Below are 15444 nucleotides of genomic sequence, written 5' to 3'. Positions count from 1 at the left end.
AGCCTCTAACAGATCAGTGGTTACCTGGGGTTAGAGTGAGATCAGGAAAAATGCAAAGGAACTTTTTTATTTTTTCATTTTTGCTGCAGGAGAATTGATCATGTTGCTTTCAGTAATGTAGACATGTCACAGTCTTTTAAGCGCAGGGTTTTATTGTGTACAGAAAGGTTAGTTATAACGACCTGCCCCTCCAGCGGTGCTGTGACACTTAATGCTTGGAAGGGGCTTCAAGACACAGGAATGAAAAGTGCAGGTGTTACTTGCTTAGAATAATTACCTTATAGATGTCAGCTTAAAAGATTTTTTTAAAAATAATACCCATCTCTGTACTCAGAAACAGTTTCATTAAAATGATGATGACTTCCATTTATTCACTTGATTTTGGGGGTGCATTTGTGTAAAGAACAAGGAAATTCAACTTTCAAGATGTTATTATAAGGTTAAAAATCAACCACCACAAATAATGTTGAGTGGTATTGGAGTAGAGAAAGAGTAGAAACTTATAATCATGGTTTTCTGTTGGAATTGATGTTTTTTCTTACTGACCAGTGAGTACTTTTTTAAACTGAGAATAATGCTGAAAACTGTTTTTTTCTGGTTTCTTTTATTTGTAGAGTTAGAAAGGATTTCACACTTTACCGAATACTAGGGGAGACTATTACACAGTTTGTGGCAAGGCTATTATAACCAGTTAGAATCTGAGTTATTTGCTTTAGTTTTAGAAAGAAACAGGATTTGCTCTTAAAATTTTATTTTAGGTATGTGTTTAATTTGTAAAATCTTTTCTAAAGACTTAAATGTCATCCAGATAGGATATAATACAACAGTAAGGATTATATTCCATGACAATTTAACAGTATTACATGAATGCCATGTAATTTATTCCTGATTTCTTTTTATCTTTTAGAGTTATAGATAGTAGTATGAAAAACTTCAAAGCATTTTTTCGGTGGCTTTATGTGGGTAAGTTAAGTGAATGAAGCATTCTTGTTTTAATATATTTTTTTAATTGTGAAGCATCAATTTAGAATATTTCATTTACTCTAGTAAACTTTCAAATACTTATGAGAGAGAGCGAATAGTGTAAACGAACCCCTCCTGCTCTCCAACTAGTTCAGCAGTTTTTACTGTGTGGCCGGTCTTCTCTACCCCACCCATCCCCACCTCCCCACAGGTGTAACCTGTAGCATTGGTTGTCTCTCTCACTCACTGATAATCTTTTTTTACCTTGTGATGTCTCCTTAGGTTAAAATAGCATTTTTGAATCCCTGATATGTATTAGATACTGCTAGGTGTTAGATTAAAACAAATAATAATAGTAAAAATAAGACACAGCCTCTGCTTTGAATAGCTTATTTTCTGTTTTATACTTTGGTCTTCTGTCTCTAGATCTATCCTGTCTATTATGGAAGCCACTAACCACATGCGGCTGTTTAAATTAGTTGAAATGTTATAAAGTTATATATTCATATCCTCAGTCGTTCCAGCCACATTAGAAGGACTCAATAGTCACATGTGGTTAGTGGCTACGGTGTTGTACAGCACAGGCTAGGACGTTTCGTTTCCATTATCACTCCTGTTGAACAGTGATGCCCCTAGCTAATTGAATGCAGACCACTTGTGGCCTTTTTCGGTATCTTCAGAGAATCTTTGCATTTGTAGGTAATTAACATATGTTTATCAAATACTGTGCAGTATATGCAGTATATGCATATTTTATTTAGGTCTGTTTGAACTGTCATTTTAGTGACCTCTAAATATCTTTGAAATAATCCAATATACATTTCCCTCCAACATATGCCAAATTTAATTATAAATGGAATTTATCCCATATTTGTTAAAATTCCAAAGGGTAAAATAGAAAATAAATTACCTGAATTGTACTAGCATCCTTTAAACAAATGCCCAGATCTTTAATTTGGATGTTTTAAAAACAGACTTTATATTGGTTAGCTTAACATAATTGCTTTTGATAAAATAATGAATGTGATCTGTAGATGTTGATATTTCTTAGATTTTTCTCAGAACTGTACCAGCACAAGCCAGGATGGGGAGCCAGAGTGTTTATCAGGCCAGCCTGTTTAATTGATCAGAATTGTTAATTAGAATAAATTACAGTATCAAAACTGAACGAAACCTTAGAAATAATTTTCTTCTACAGAAGTAGTAGTTTGGTTTTACTTATTTGAGTAATTTAGATAGTTTATATTCTTATTGCATGTCCTAACTGTAATAAGAAGCCAGATTAGAAGAGAAATGAATTGCTGCTCAGTCCTTATTATTGGAGCAGGGCAGTATAGAAAGCTCCAGTGCTGGATTAGGGACTGCAGACCTAACTGTAGTCTGGCTCTGCCACTAGTTAGCCCTGTAGCCTTGGTTTGCTCTTTTGTAAAATGCCGTCTCCGTAAAGACAGGAACTTCTTTTTATACTCCTGTATCTCTAGCGCCTATAGTGCACTCAGCTTTTGGGTGGATAAATGAATGAATGGAACTAGCTTATGTCTGGTTTTTCTGATAATTTAGAAGTTTGAAGTAATTAAAAATGGTTTCTGAAATAATCTATATTTGTGAAGCAAGTCCAACATGCTTTCTCATGACCTAACACAAGGAGTGTGTTCAAACACTATGCAGAAGCGTATGCAGTGTGCTTCATGACTTGGGTGGGTATAACACAGAAACACAGTGTAGGTGAAGACAACCCTGTGGAGGGACAAGAGTCAACCACAGACACTAGGTTAAAGACAGTGTGTAAATTTGTATGTGAGTGCATTTATACATGCATAAGTCTTAGTGCAAGTATCTTTATGTGGTGAAAAAGCCCAAGGGAAAGAAACACATCCGTTTATGGTATTCTAAGGCTTTCGGAGGAAAGCATCGCTTGTAGATTTTAAAAGAGGAATCTTTGTACACGAAGCCTTAGTAGTCTTAGCACAAGGCAGCAGTTAGATTTGTTAGTCTGGAGTAGCAATGGGTTGAGTTGAAGGAGAAAGTGAAAAATAATAGTTTAGGATGGTTAATTCAACCTTTTTGAACTCGAAAATATAAATCAAATTTAAATTCTTCACCTTTTGTGTTTAGAAGAAAATAACTTTCCTAAGAGAAAGGAAGCTGTTGACAATTGAAAATTTTGTCCAGTGAAACACATTGGTCATGAGAAAGCATCTATAATTAAAATTATGTTTCCTTTAGAAATGGTTTTTAAATTTATATTTCCAGCAATGTTGAGAATGACAGAAGACCACGTACTTCCTGAGCTGAATAAGGTACTATATAGCAGTATGTTTTCCTCACGTGTTAGGTATGCCCTGCCTGAGCTCAGCCTTGTTGGTCATCTGGGCCTTCTTATTCAGTTATTAGTTAACAGGGTGTCAGGCTGCAGACACGAGACAAGTTTTAGTAAGCCTTTTATTTTTAAAAGAAATTTACATGTTATATATATCTTTTAATCTCAGAATACCTTTATTATGGCTGTTAAATTTATAATTTTCATGTTTGTATACGATTTTATAATCTATGTAACATAGAGTGTTTGTATTCCTTGTTTTAATGTCCTTAGATCTTAAGTGCATTATTTTCTTTGCAAACGCAGTGCTTAGATATTCGTGCCTATGTTGATATTTGGTAAGCGCAGTTACTTTCTGACTATATGGATTGTGACAAGCTGCAGTGCAATCTCCTTCCAGGAAGATCTTTAAGAATAGGGCAAAATTCCCACTTGATTCCTGCAGCTTAGTCATCTTCACCCCTGCCCAAACTGTCTGATTCAGGTAGTTTTTATAAGCAAGCATTAAAATAAGCCTCGGTGAAACTAAATGACTAAGGAATGACAGCTCTTAACACGAAGCAGATTTTCTGTGCTATGGTGACTGTCTTTGCAAACTAGGAAAGTTCACATTAGCTATTTCTCTACCATTACTCTTACCTTTATTTTGGGAGATAAAATATGTTAATTGTTGGGAGGGACCTAAATGTTTACTTTTTTGAGGGCTGAAGAACTAGGGTAGGGTGAGAGAAGGGTCATTGCAAGAAGCAGAGGCCAGCCCTAAAGTCAGGTCGAGGTTATTTATCTGAGCTAACAGTCCCCTCCACTCCCAAAGGAGGGACCCTGCACACCTCAGCTTAGCACAGGCATAAAATAATAAACAATGTTAGGCCGGAAGGAGTTCTGTAGCGTTTGGATTGGCTGGTTGGAACATGAGTTTAAGTGTTTAATTACATGCTTCTCAGAACCCCAGGATTTCCTCCTATTTTCAGAATTAAATAATCATCTGGATTTTATTGATATTTCTTAGAAGGAACTTTGCTTCTTTGTTCTGTGGCTTTTAGTATATAGTAAAAAAAAAAAAAAAAGATCACATTTATTACATAGTATTTCTTTTATTAGGAAGCTTTCTTTTGATTTGATTTCTTTTTATTTCTTTTTGGTTTTGATAGATGACTCAAAAAGATATCACATTTGTTGCTGAATTTCTTACTGAACATTTCAATGAGGTAGGAAATTGGTATTTTCTGTGATGCTGTTTTTTCTTAATTGCAATAAACCTGTGTAATGGGAAGAAGTAATCAAATTTAATGCAATTCAAATGAAGTTTTTAGCAGTTCAGCTTTTTAAACTATTGAACTAATTAATGACAGTTCTTATTTATAAAACATAAAGCCTTTAAATTGAACTTTTGTTTGTATGTGTGTCTTACAGCCCATGAAAGAAAGAGTAACTGCCACTAACAACTCTCTTAAAAAAATAAAGTTTTTGGTTTAAATATAAGATATTTTTTTCTATTGTGAGTTGACTTAACAATGAAGCTATATTTATTCTTTCTAGGCTCCAGACCTTTATAATCGAAAAGGAAAATACTTCAATGTTGAAAAAGTTGGTCAGGTATGGGTTTTGGATTGAATTAAGTTATTAATTTTAACTAATTTAAATACACTAGCAGTGTTAGTCTTTATTGTCCAAAGTTTACGGAAAGTAATGTAATACCATATATAGTAGCCGTACCATTTTCAGGAAATAACCATAGAGTAGCAGTTTTTAAACTTTCTGGTCTTGGAACTCTTTTACATTCTTAAAATTATCGAGGACTCTGAAGAGCTTTTACGTGGGTCATATCTATTAATGCTAGGTATTATTAGGTATTAGACATTAAACAGAATAAAAAATTATTTCTAAATTTATTTTAAAAAATAACCATTGAAAAAGACAATTATCATTACATGTTAATATAAACATTTTTAATAAAAAATAACTCACAAAACAAAACAGTGAAGAGTCGCATTTTTTAATATTTTTGCAAATCTCTTTAATGTCTGGTTTAATGGAAGACAGCTAAATTCTCATATCTGCTTTTGTATTCAATCTGCTAATCTGTCGTGATATGTTGTTTTGGTTAAAGTATATAAATAAAATGGCTTCATATAGGTATGTAATTGGAAAGGGGAGAAGTATTTTAATAGCTTTTTTAGATAATTGGATGTTACTTGATACTGTACCAAATCCTGACAGGTGATAGAGGTTAGCTTCAATGTGCAATCTAAATTGCATCAGTGGACTTTTCATACTCTGATACATTAAAATCCATTCATCTGCCTTGAACTTTGAATGGGTCTTTTACCCATGCATGATTTTGTAACATCATGTCTTGGCCATTGGAGAATATTGATTCACTGAGTTATGCAGATCTCCCATATGCTGACACCTTTCTTCATATAGTATCCAAAAGTCAGGTTTTATTAATGTCACTAATTTCGTCAAGACAGTCTTTGAGTTCTGTGAAGCTGTCGAGCACACAGTGGCAAATACACGTTTTCCAAAATTTTAATTTTTGCATTAATGTTTGAATTTTATCATTGGCAACAGATACAATCAGTTGGTTTACTTAAAATGACAGGCTCATTTTATTTATTTTCAAGAAAATATCTGCCAAATACCCAAGAATGGATAATCATAGTTTTCCTGCCAGTCATTCTTTCAAGTAAAAGTGGAATTCCATTAACAGCAAAAAGTGCCTGGCTTAAGACACAGCTATGTTTTTATAAATGCTTCTCCCCATGATAACCGTTATGCTTTGATATGCAGCAAAAGTGCTTTATGTATACTTTCAGTTCCTTCACACAGAATATTAAAAAGATTTGTACTCAAAGGTTGAGATTTAATAAAATTAATTATTTTAATAGCTTCATTAGTGTTTAGTGAAATCGTGTGTGGCAAAGAAGAATACAGTGACTTGCTGGTAGGGTTTGGTGCCACTGCCTTGGCTCTTGGTGACGTTACAAGCAGATTTTCCCACCTGTACTTTTGACCTTCAGTGTAAATGTCATTACAGTGAAAGGAGCAAATTACATCTTGATAATATTATGAAAATGGTATTGACCTTGTGAGTCCCTGAAAGCATCTTGGGGACTCCACACTTTGAGAGCTATGCCTGTAGAGTACATTGACAGTTGACACTTCAAATTGATTTGTAAAGTTACGTATATAAGCTTAAAGTTTGCTTCATGAAAATGGAACACAAAATTTAAACTCAATTTATGATCTCTACACCTACAGCATTCTAATCTTTTAGTAGTTAGCAGTTTGTTTAGTTGCTTGGCATTTAACAAACTTCGGTCACCTCACTCAGAATAATAGCAATGCACTTTTCAAGAGGACTTGGTAGTAAAACTAACTTATTAAATAGAATAATGTTAAATATAAATTTTTGAAGCTTCCTCTTTGGTTTCTTACATTTAAATCTTTAATTCTGTATTTCTAGTACTTGAAAGATGAAGATGATGATCTTGTGTCACCCCCCAACACAGAAGGAAATCAGTGGTATGACTTCCTTCAGAACAGCAGCCACCTTAAAGGTATTTCATGAACCAAGTAGAGTTTGGCCCTGTTCGTATTTATTTGAGACCAGTATATCAGCTGACAGTTTTGCTGAATACTTGCTGAGTACTTCTGAATTCTTTAGAGTTACGTTTTGTGTCCATTTCATTTGATTCTAAAGAAACAGCAAAATAACAAATGATATATGACATAACCATTATCAAAAACACTCTGATATTAACTGTGATATAGTAAGATTGCTTATTCTTAAGTATTGTCTGTTTTACACCCTATAAAAAAATAAGATATTGGGTAGAAAACTATAGAGCCTACTAAAGAAGTCTGTTTCGCCAGGGCTAATCTCTTAACTCCTAAAAGTAAAATGATGCATCACTGTATTCTGAGGCTGAAGCTTTTTGGTTTACTTGTTATACTTTTCATTCTCTGGGATCATAAAATGTCGATATGGTAAAACTTTAGCATTATTAGGGATGCAACACAAAATAGCAACCATTAAATGTCAGAATTTCACTAAATGAAAATATTTTTTAAGTTAGCATTTCTTTGCTATCTCAAAGAGTAATCTGACCACAGTTTAGTTTCTTAGATCTCTAGGGTAATAGCCACATACACGTTATTACCTCCTTTAATTCATGCAACAGCCTGTGGGGTAGGTACTTGTTATCCTCATTTTACTAATGAGGAAACAAAGTTAAAGAAGGTCCAAGATCACACAAGCTAGGAAGCGAGGGAGCTAAGATCCTCTTAACTACAGAACCTCAGTTTGTAGCTGGACTCAATAGTAATCTCTGCCTCTTTTATCTGGTTGGTGTTTATCTGGATGGAGGGAGGGAGGAAGGGACAGAAGAGGGTGAGAATTCTCTGAGGCCCAGAACTTTGCTTATTGCTCTTTTGTTTTAACCCTAGAAGTCCGAATTCTTTTCCAGGGCAGGACACATTTTGTATTACTTGAGAGTCAAGATCACTAGAGAAATATAGCAATGTAAGTTAGCTATTGCATGGAGGGAGAATAGAGGTATAGCTGACTCATTTGCTGTACTTAATCAGGATGCCCAAGGAATAAGGGATGGTACCTGAGAAGGGCCGATAGTGTGCCAGGAGTGGTGGCACCTGGACTGTATTGGGCTATTATTGATCTGGGAACTTTGTTGCTCTAAAAATAGGTCCCACCCATCTTCTGTGGCTGAATAGAAAGGCTTAATTTTAGCTACAGGCCTCATGCTTAACATAGATACACCAGACTAACTCCATCTCTTACGTGTTTGCTGTTCGAGTTGTGAGTTTCAGCAAGCTCAGTAATCTCCCAGTTTCTAAGTCTAGTATTAATAACAACTATCATTATGGAACTATCAGGAAAACTAATGAAACTTCTTTCTAACACGTTGCACAAATCAGGTGCTAAATGCTTAGTGTATATATTTTGTTAGGGCACATGAAAGAGTCAGTGTTATATACTGGGTCCAAGTTGGTGCTCCGGAAACTGGATTGCTTGGGTTGGAATCTCGCTCCGCTACTTCCTAGGAGTGTGGCTGAGGGCGAGTTGCCTAACCTCTCTGTGCCCCAGTTTTCTCATATGAAAATGAAGATGATGATGGGACCACCCTCAAGAAGCTGTTGTGGAGATTCAGAATGGATCTATAAAAAGCACTTAGCGTAGTGCCTGGCACATAGCACATAAATAGTCACTGTATTAGCATCTGAGAGGTTTTTACTCAAAACACTTCTGACACCAAAATGGGAGTTTTTTTCCTCATAAGACCAGTTCTGACACCAACTGGGTGTCCTACTGTCTAATTCGGACACTCTCTACTGTTAGCACCAGACTCCACAGGTTTAAAGGCTTCATCCCACAACAATGCACCCACTTCAGACTTTAGTTGCAAGTATTGGGGTCCCTAGGTTACCTACATTTCTGTCCCACTTGACTACAAAGTTGGGAATTCTCACAATTTCCCGCCACCTTCAGGTTTGATAATTCACTAAAATGGCTCATAAAACTTAGAAAAACACTACACATGTATTTACCAGTTTATTATAAAGGATACACGTAAGGAATAGCCAAGTGGAAATGGTGCATAGGGTGAGGTGTGGGGGAGGGGCGCAGAGCCACCTCCAAATGCGTCGTCCTCCCAGAACCTGATGTAGTCACTCACTCCCCAGAGGCCCTCCGAGCTCTCTTGTTTAACAACAGGTTTTATGGAGTTTTCATTTTGTAGACATGATTGTTTAAGTCATTGACTGTTGGTGATTGAACTCAACTCCTGCTTCTCTCCTTTCCCCTCCCTGGGTATTGGGGGGTGGGTCTGAAGGTTCCAAGCTTCTAATCAAGACTTGGCCTTTATGGCGACCAGCCCCCATCTTGAAGCTATCAGGGGACTGGCAAGAGTCACTTCATTAAACAAAAGATGTTACTATTACCTTTATCACTCAGGAAATTCCAAATGTTCTAGGAGCTCTGTGCTGGGAACTGGGACAAAGACAAAATATTTTTCTATGATACCACAGCATCTGTCACCTTTTGGGAGCTTAAAATGTTAACATGATTACAATTCTTTTTATCCAGCTTAGCTGGGACATGGGATGCTATAAGTGAGGAAGGCCTGCAGGGCACTGTGGAAGAGGGTGGGCTTGGGCATTGAACTTAGGTTTGATTCATAGGTCTAGATACTCAGTCATTTCACAGTGGGCAGTTGCCCAAACCTAAGCCTCTCTCTTTTTTTTAACCTATAAAATGGAGTATATGATGCTTACTTTGTACAGTAAGCAGTGAAAATAACAGATATACTTGGTGTCAGTAAATACTTCGTTATGTATTACTTTCTACAGATAAAAGCCTTTTTAAAAGTAAAGAGCTTATTTTCATAGCACTAGTTTCTTGTGTCCTGTTTTTGTTTTTAGCATACTCTTCTGAAACAATATTGGACTGTTGTCACTCCATTGTGGCAAAAAATAAAGAATGAACTTTGTTTTATTAATTGTCTTATGGTTTTCAAATCATCCCTTTCTTCTTAGAGCCAAAAGAAGCATACTGTTGGATTTTGGTAGGAAAAAATAGCATATAGAATAATATGCTGCTGGAACTCAACTTATAGTGAATGTGGTGGTTTTTAGCAGGCTGGCAGCAGGGGATGATGAAATGCAGACAGTCATGGTGATTTTTGTGAGGTTGTATGAAGGTGTAATGAAGTAGCCAGGAAGAATTCTACCATCAGAAAAGCCCTGTGGGCTGGCTCTAATAGTAGAATATTTTCTCCCAGTCATCTGGTTTACTATAGCTTTTTGTTTGTTTGTTTCAAACCAGAAAGTCCTTTGCTGTTTCCTTATTATCCTCGAAAATCATTGCATTTTGTGAAAAGGAGGATGGAGAACATTATTGATCAATGTTTGCAAAAGCCAGCAGTAAGTTTGAAATAAATGCATGTCTTTGTTTAGGAGCAAGAATATCTACAACATGTGACTCGTTTATGTGAATGATCATAGTCGTTAAGATGAACCATATGAAAATGCTGGTATTCAAATGTTTTTAATTAAAAAAATTGGCAGTTTATTCATGTGGACCCCCCTAATATTTCCTCTTATTGTTAGTTCCTTATATAAATTAAAAACAAAAAGATTATTGAAAGTGTTGGCATCTTTAGAATTTGTTCCCAGAACAAACTTGCTATACATGGTCTTAGTTACAGAGCTGATATGTCTCTTATTTACTATCAATGGGTGGATAATTGACGCAATGATTTTAGAAGTGGTTCTTCAGCCTGCTGTGTGCTTATCTCCAAGGTCCTTTACAGCTCAATTTTCTCTTTTCCTTGCTGTTACGATTGTCATGAAAGTTTCTTGTGTGAAAGATTTGGTGATGTACTTGATATTTTTTACTAGACTTGACCAGTGATAATCAGTCACTTTCTGTAGAGTATTTATCTGTGTGTATGTAAATGCTCTAATAATATCTTTAATCTTATTTAGGATGTAATTGGAAAATCGATGAATCAAGCAATCTGTATTCCATTATATAGAGATGCTAGAAGGTAATTGTTTTTACCTTTTGGTTGGTAAAATTCAGCAGCCAATTTAAATTTTTCTTAATTTTTTTCCTTTTGTTTTAGTCAGGACTCTACACGTAGATTGTTCAAATTTCCTTTTCTGTAAGTGTGAGTTTCTTCCTTTCATGTGAACAATACAGTTTTGTTCTCTGCATTGGTAGCTGAATATCATGTTTTGACACTAAGTTATTTTTCCTTAGGTGGAATAATAAAACTTCAAATCTGCACTATCTTCTTTTTACTATTTTGGAAGATTCACTTTATAAAATGTGCATCTTAAGGAGACATACTGATATTTCCCAGTAAGTATTAATCTGAAGTTCGAATCAGAAGGGTTAAGATTTTATTATTTTTAATCATAAAATGTACAGCCTCGTCGACATTTCAGGTTTTATTTAAGCTACCTTATGACTTTAGGCTTCTCACTGAACCGTTCTTAGTGTTAATTTTCACATCATTAAGATGATAGTGCCAAATTAGGAAGCTGTATGATCCCTTCTAATTATAGATTATCTAATTTTGTATTGATATATAGCAATTACATGTAGGACTGTTTTAGGGTTAGGAAAAATATCAGTGGAACACTCTGGGTTACATATCATGACCTTGTAGAAGTCTAAAATTGAATTCTGGGTTCCTTATAGAAAGGATTTTTACCTCAGTTAAGTATGAGTTTCATTAAACAAGAGGCCTCACCTATAGAGACTTCTTTTGAGACTCCAAGTAAAAGTTCTGTAAGGCAAATCCTTTCAGAATGTTATTAGCAAGGGTCCCCAACCCCTGAGCCGCGGACCGGTGTCGGTCTGCGGCCCGTTAGGAGCCAGGCTGCATAGCATGGAGTTGAGCAGCAGTCTAGTGAGCGAAGCTGCATCTGTATTTGCAGCCGGTCGCCAGTGCTAGCATCACCGTCTCAGCTCCACCTCAGATCATCAGGCGTTAGATTCTCGTAGGAGCACTGGTTCCTGGTGCCAAAAAGGTTGGGGACTGCTGCCATTAGTATCTTAAGTGGTTTGAATATGAATTTCAAGGACACTTTTTGAGACCAAGATATAGCCAAAGAAAAATGAATTGGTTGTTCCAGATGTCCTTAATTTTATAAGGTATCTAGTACTTTAGTAAGTATAAGATTTTAAACCAGGTTGTAATTTTGATGTTAGGTTTGTCCGTCTGTGTGTTTAAACTGGTTGTTAGTATTCATTCTCGAGTGAGTACAGTGGCGCTCTGGTCTGGAATATGGTGTTTAGGTAAATGTGCTGCCACTGACAATCATGTTCTTTCAAGCATTTAGATTATTGCTGTCCAGATTGTTCCACAGTCTCTTTTCCCCCTTCTTTCTTCAAGATCTGTAAGTAATGGACTAATCGCTATTAAGTTTGGGAGCTTCACATATGCCACGACTGAGAAAGTGAGAAGAAGGTAAATCTTGAATTTTGTTTGGATGATATACACACACATATGATACGTATATATGTTTAATAGATGCAAATTATAGGAGTATGGTTAAGTTCAGTTACAGTGATGATAAACCTAGAAAGCCTTCCTCACTTGCAACATAGTGGGCAAGATTGGTCATATATACGTTTTATACTTAGATAATTGATTTGACTTAGAGTTGAATAGAGCCTTACCATCTTGCAGCAGGAATTTATGTAGCGTGATCTTCTATTATTAATACTTCCGAGCTCCCTGTCTGTTAAGAAGAAAGGAATGTGGTTTCAGAGGCAGATGTCTGAGGTTCTTGGTACGACCAACAGAAATGTCAGGTGGTATTATTCTTAGTGTGGTGGGATTGTCTTAGGGTAGAAAAGGGGAACAGTACCGAAGTCAGCTCTGAGGCTTTGCAGAGAAAAGAACTGACTAACCACAGACTCATCTTTTTCTCACTCTTTTTCTTTGCTTAAGAGTATTTTATGATAAGGTCTTTGAAGCTGTTATGTCTTCATATGTAAATCTTATTTTTACTTTTCAGTCTGGTTAACTCGAAATACATATACATGGAATCTCCATGGGCTTTAAGGCCTGACTTGATGTCATGAGTGTTCTGAAACTGAACCAGCCTCACAGATTTCTCTTTTTTCATGATAACCTATTCTTAGGGCTTAGTGATATTTGTGAATAGTCGGTACAACAGGTAACTGATTTTAGTGCAAACTAAGGATATATTTTAAATGTTATTGAGTAGAATGTCACTTGATTTTTTATTATGAAGTTTTCTACTTGGTAACAAGTATAATGTTATGCTTACAATGTTTTCTCAATAACAGTCATCTTTGATATAACAAAACATTTCTATTCTAGCACCTACAGTTGCTTAGATGCACAGTTTTATGATGATGAAACTGTAACGGTAGTTCTTAAAGACACTGTAGGACGTGAAGGAAGAGATAGACTATTGGTCCAGCTGCCATTGTCTTTAGTATATAACTGTGAAGATTCTGCAGATTATCAGTTCACTGGGACTTACTCTACAAGGTAACTAACTCATTAGTAAGATCGACATTCTGCCATCACAGATAAATGTTTTTTAATGTATATTGTATATTCTAGTTCTTTAGGTATGCTAAATAATGATTAATAGGGATAATCATAAAGTCAGCAGCAGAAATACTCATTTTTTCATTAAAATAATGCTGTCTTCAATAGCTCTTTTAGTCCCTTTGCTTTACTAGTAAATCAAGAGTTATTTGCTAGAACAGAGTTGGGAATTATTTGGAGGAAGGAGTGCGAATTACATTAATTTTTTTCAGGAGTAGCATTAACCCCAGTTTATAGTAGAATTAATTATTTTAATTGCCTTTAGTGTTTTCCTTCCAGAATTAGGACCTTAGTAGCCATGTGGAGGGTACATGGCCATTTCCAAGAGATGGCTTTAGTTGACTGAGATTTAAGTAAGCAAATTTTTTTTCGAATTTAAAAATGTGTCCATTTGTTTTCCTTGAAAGGGAATCAAAAACCTTATTAAGATGATATTCTGCCTATTTGGAATTGCAGTATTTTTGTAGAATACAATACCCAGCTTTTTTATACCATGGCCGATAGAATTATAACGGAAATGGGAATATTGTTGGAATCAAACCCATGATTGACCCTGATACCACCCCTGGTAAACCAGGGAAGCGATCCCCTTTACACTTGTGGGTTGTTTTACCCTCTCTAGGCTGGATGAGCAGTGTGCTGCTATTCCCACACGTACCATGCATTTCGAGAAACATTGGAGATTACTGGAAAGTATGAAAGCACAGTATGTTGCTGGGAATGGCTTTCGAAAAGTGTCCTGTGTGGTAAGTATTTACAAATTGTTTACGGACTAAGAGTAACAGGGAAGTGACTTTGGATCTACAAGGTCCTTTCAGTGCAAACATTTTGTGATATGTTGCTTTTATTGGTTATGAGCTTGTTAGTCACCCTACCTATTTAATTCTCTTGTTCCGAGAAAGGTTACTAAGCCTTTATTAACAGTTCTCGATTTTAAGTATGATATTGTTACTGTTGTATGTGGAGAGCCTTTCATGCAAAATGAAAGCCGAGTTTAGTGATTTTGTTGTCAATTGATGGGAAAATAATTTTTCTATAAAACCGTTCTTTGTTCTAACTTCTGATTTCTAATCCTTATTTATGATGTGTAAGTTAAGCCATTAATTTAAAAATCTTTTATTTGGCTTTTTCTTTAGTTAAGCTCAAATCTCCGTCATGTGAGAGTATTTGAAATGGACATAGATGATGAATGGGAGCTGGACGAGTCTTCAGATGAAGAGGAGGAGGGCAGTAATAAGCCTGTAAAAATAAAGGAAGAGGTGTTGTCCGAGTCAGAGGCGGAGAACCAACCAGCTGGTGCTGCTTTAGCTCCGGAGATAGTCATTAAGGTGGAAAAACTTGACCCTGAGTTAGACCCGTAATCTAGCTTGCCATTGTTTCGTATGTTCTCATTATGTCAGAAAAGACATAGGAGATGGGCTAAGATGTCTTGAACCACTTTTAATTTTCTTTGTATAACAAAGAAATAAATAGTAAATTTTATTTTTTCTTATTCTGTTTCATATTCTCTTAGTTATTTTGATAGACTTTCTTTTTGCTGAAATTTCTTTTTATTACCGTGTGCAGAACTAGTGTTTTAAGAAAACAAATTGAATGTGAAGAAAAGGTTCAGTCTTTTCTGGCAAAAGGTATCAGGAATCATTCCTATATTAGCAAGAAATTACATCGAAATAGTCATTCATTTTAAATGTAGACATTTATTCCTATTTTTCCATGTTCCCCTTCTAGTTTACTTTAGGTCTGTCCAGAAGGCTTTCAGAATTGTTCTCAAATTCTATTGAATTTCTATATTGCTACATAACCAAAGGTGGATACTGTGTTAATGATCTAAATAGCAAAAACATTGCTTGACACCTACTTGATTATCTTTTCTTGTGCTGTATTTGAGCTATGAATTTTTGAGTCAGCAGTATTTAGAAGTGTCTTTTTCCTCAGCTTAGAATTGCTGAAGGATATATGGTGGCTGTCTGTGTGGTTGACTCCTTGGGAACATGAGAAATGGGATCAACTAAACATAATTCAGCATTAGTGCAGACAGGC

At 35.6% G+C, this 15444-nt stretch overlaps 1 protein-coding gene across 3 annotated transcripts in view; it reads left to right on the top strand.

The window, feature by feature from the left end:
* ANAPC4 (anaphase promoting complex subunit 4) overlaps positions 1 to 14896 on the top strand; it is a 37430-nt gene extending 22534 nt beyond the window's left edge. For 2 of the 3 annotated variants that reach the window (XM_039838056.1, XM_039838058.1), the window contains 13 exons: positions 908 to 963; positions 3217 to 3263; positions 4435 to 4491; positions 4823 to 4879; positions 6753 to 6846; positions 10131 to 10228; positions 10793 to 10854; positions 10933 to 10971; positions 11070 to 11171; positions 12211 to 12285; positions 13168 to 13341; positions 14027 to 14150; positions 14541 to 14896. In XM_039838056.1, the coding sequence (XP_039693990.1) occupies positions 908 to 963; positions 3217 to 3263; positions 4435 to 4491; positions 4823 to 4879; positions 6753 to 6846; positions 10131 to 10228; positions 10793 to 10854; positions 10933 to 10971; positions 11070 to 11171; positions 12211 to 12285; positions 13168 to 13341; positions 14027 to 14150; positions 14541 to 14765 (1210 nt within the window). In that variant the 3' untranslated portion in view covers positions 14766 to 14896. The remainder of the gene's footprint in view (positions 1 to 907; positions 964 to 3216; positions 3264 to 4434; positions 4492 to 4822; positions 4880 to 6752; positions 6847 to 10130; positions 10229 to 10792; positions 10855 to 10932; positions 10972 to 11069; positions 11172 to 12210; positions 12286 to 13167; positions 13342 to 14026; positions 14151 to 14540) is intronic. The other variant, XM_039838057.1, reaches the window with a different exon arrangement.
* The last annotated feature ends 548 nt before the right edge of the window (positions 14897 to 15444 follow it).

The sequence above is a fragment of the Pteropus medius genome, unplaced genomic scaffold, assembly GCF_902729225.1.
Source record: "Pteropus medius unplaced genomic scaffold, Ma_sr-lr_union100, whole genome shotgun sequence".
NCBI lineage: Eukaryota > Metazoa > Chordata > Mammalia > Chiroptera > Pteropodidae > Pteropus > Pteropus medius.
The sequence above is the reverse complement of the archived record's forward strand: the minus strand, read 5'-3'. Positions and strand labels throughout refer to the sequence as shown.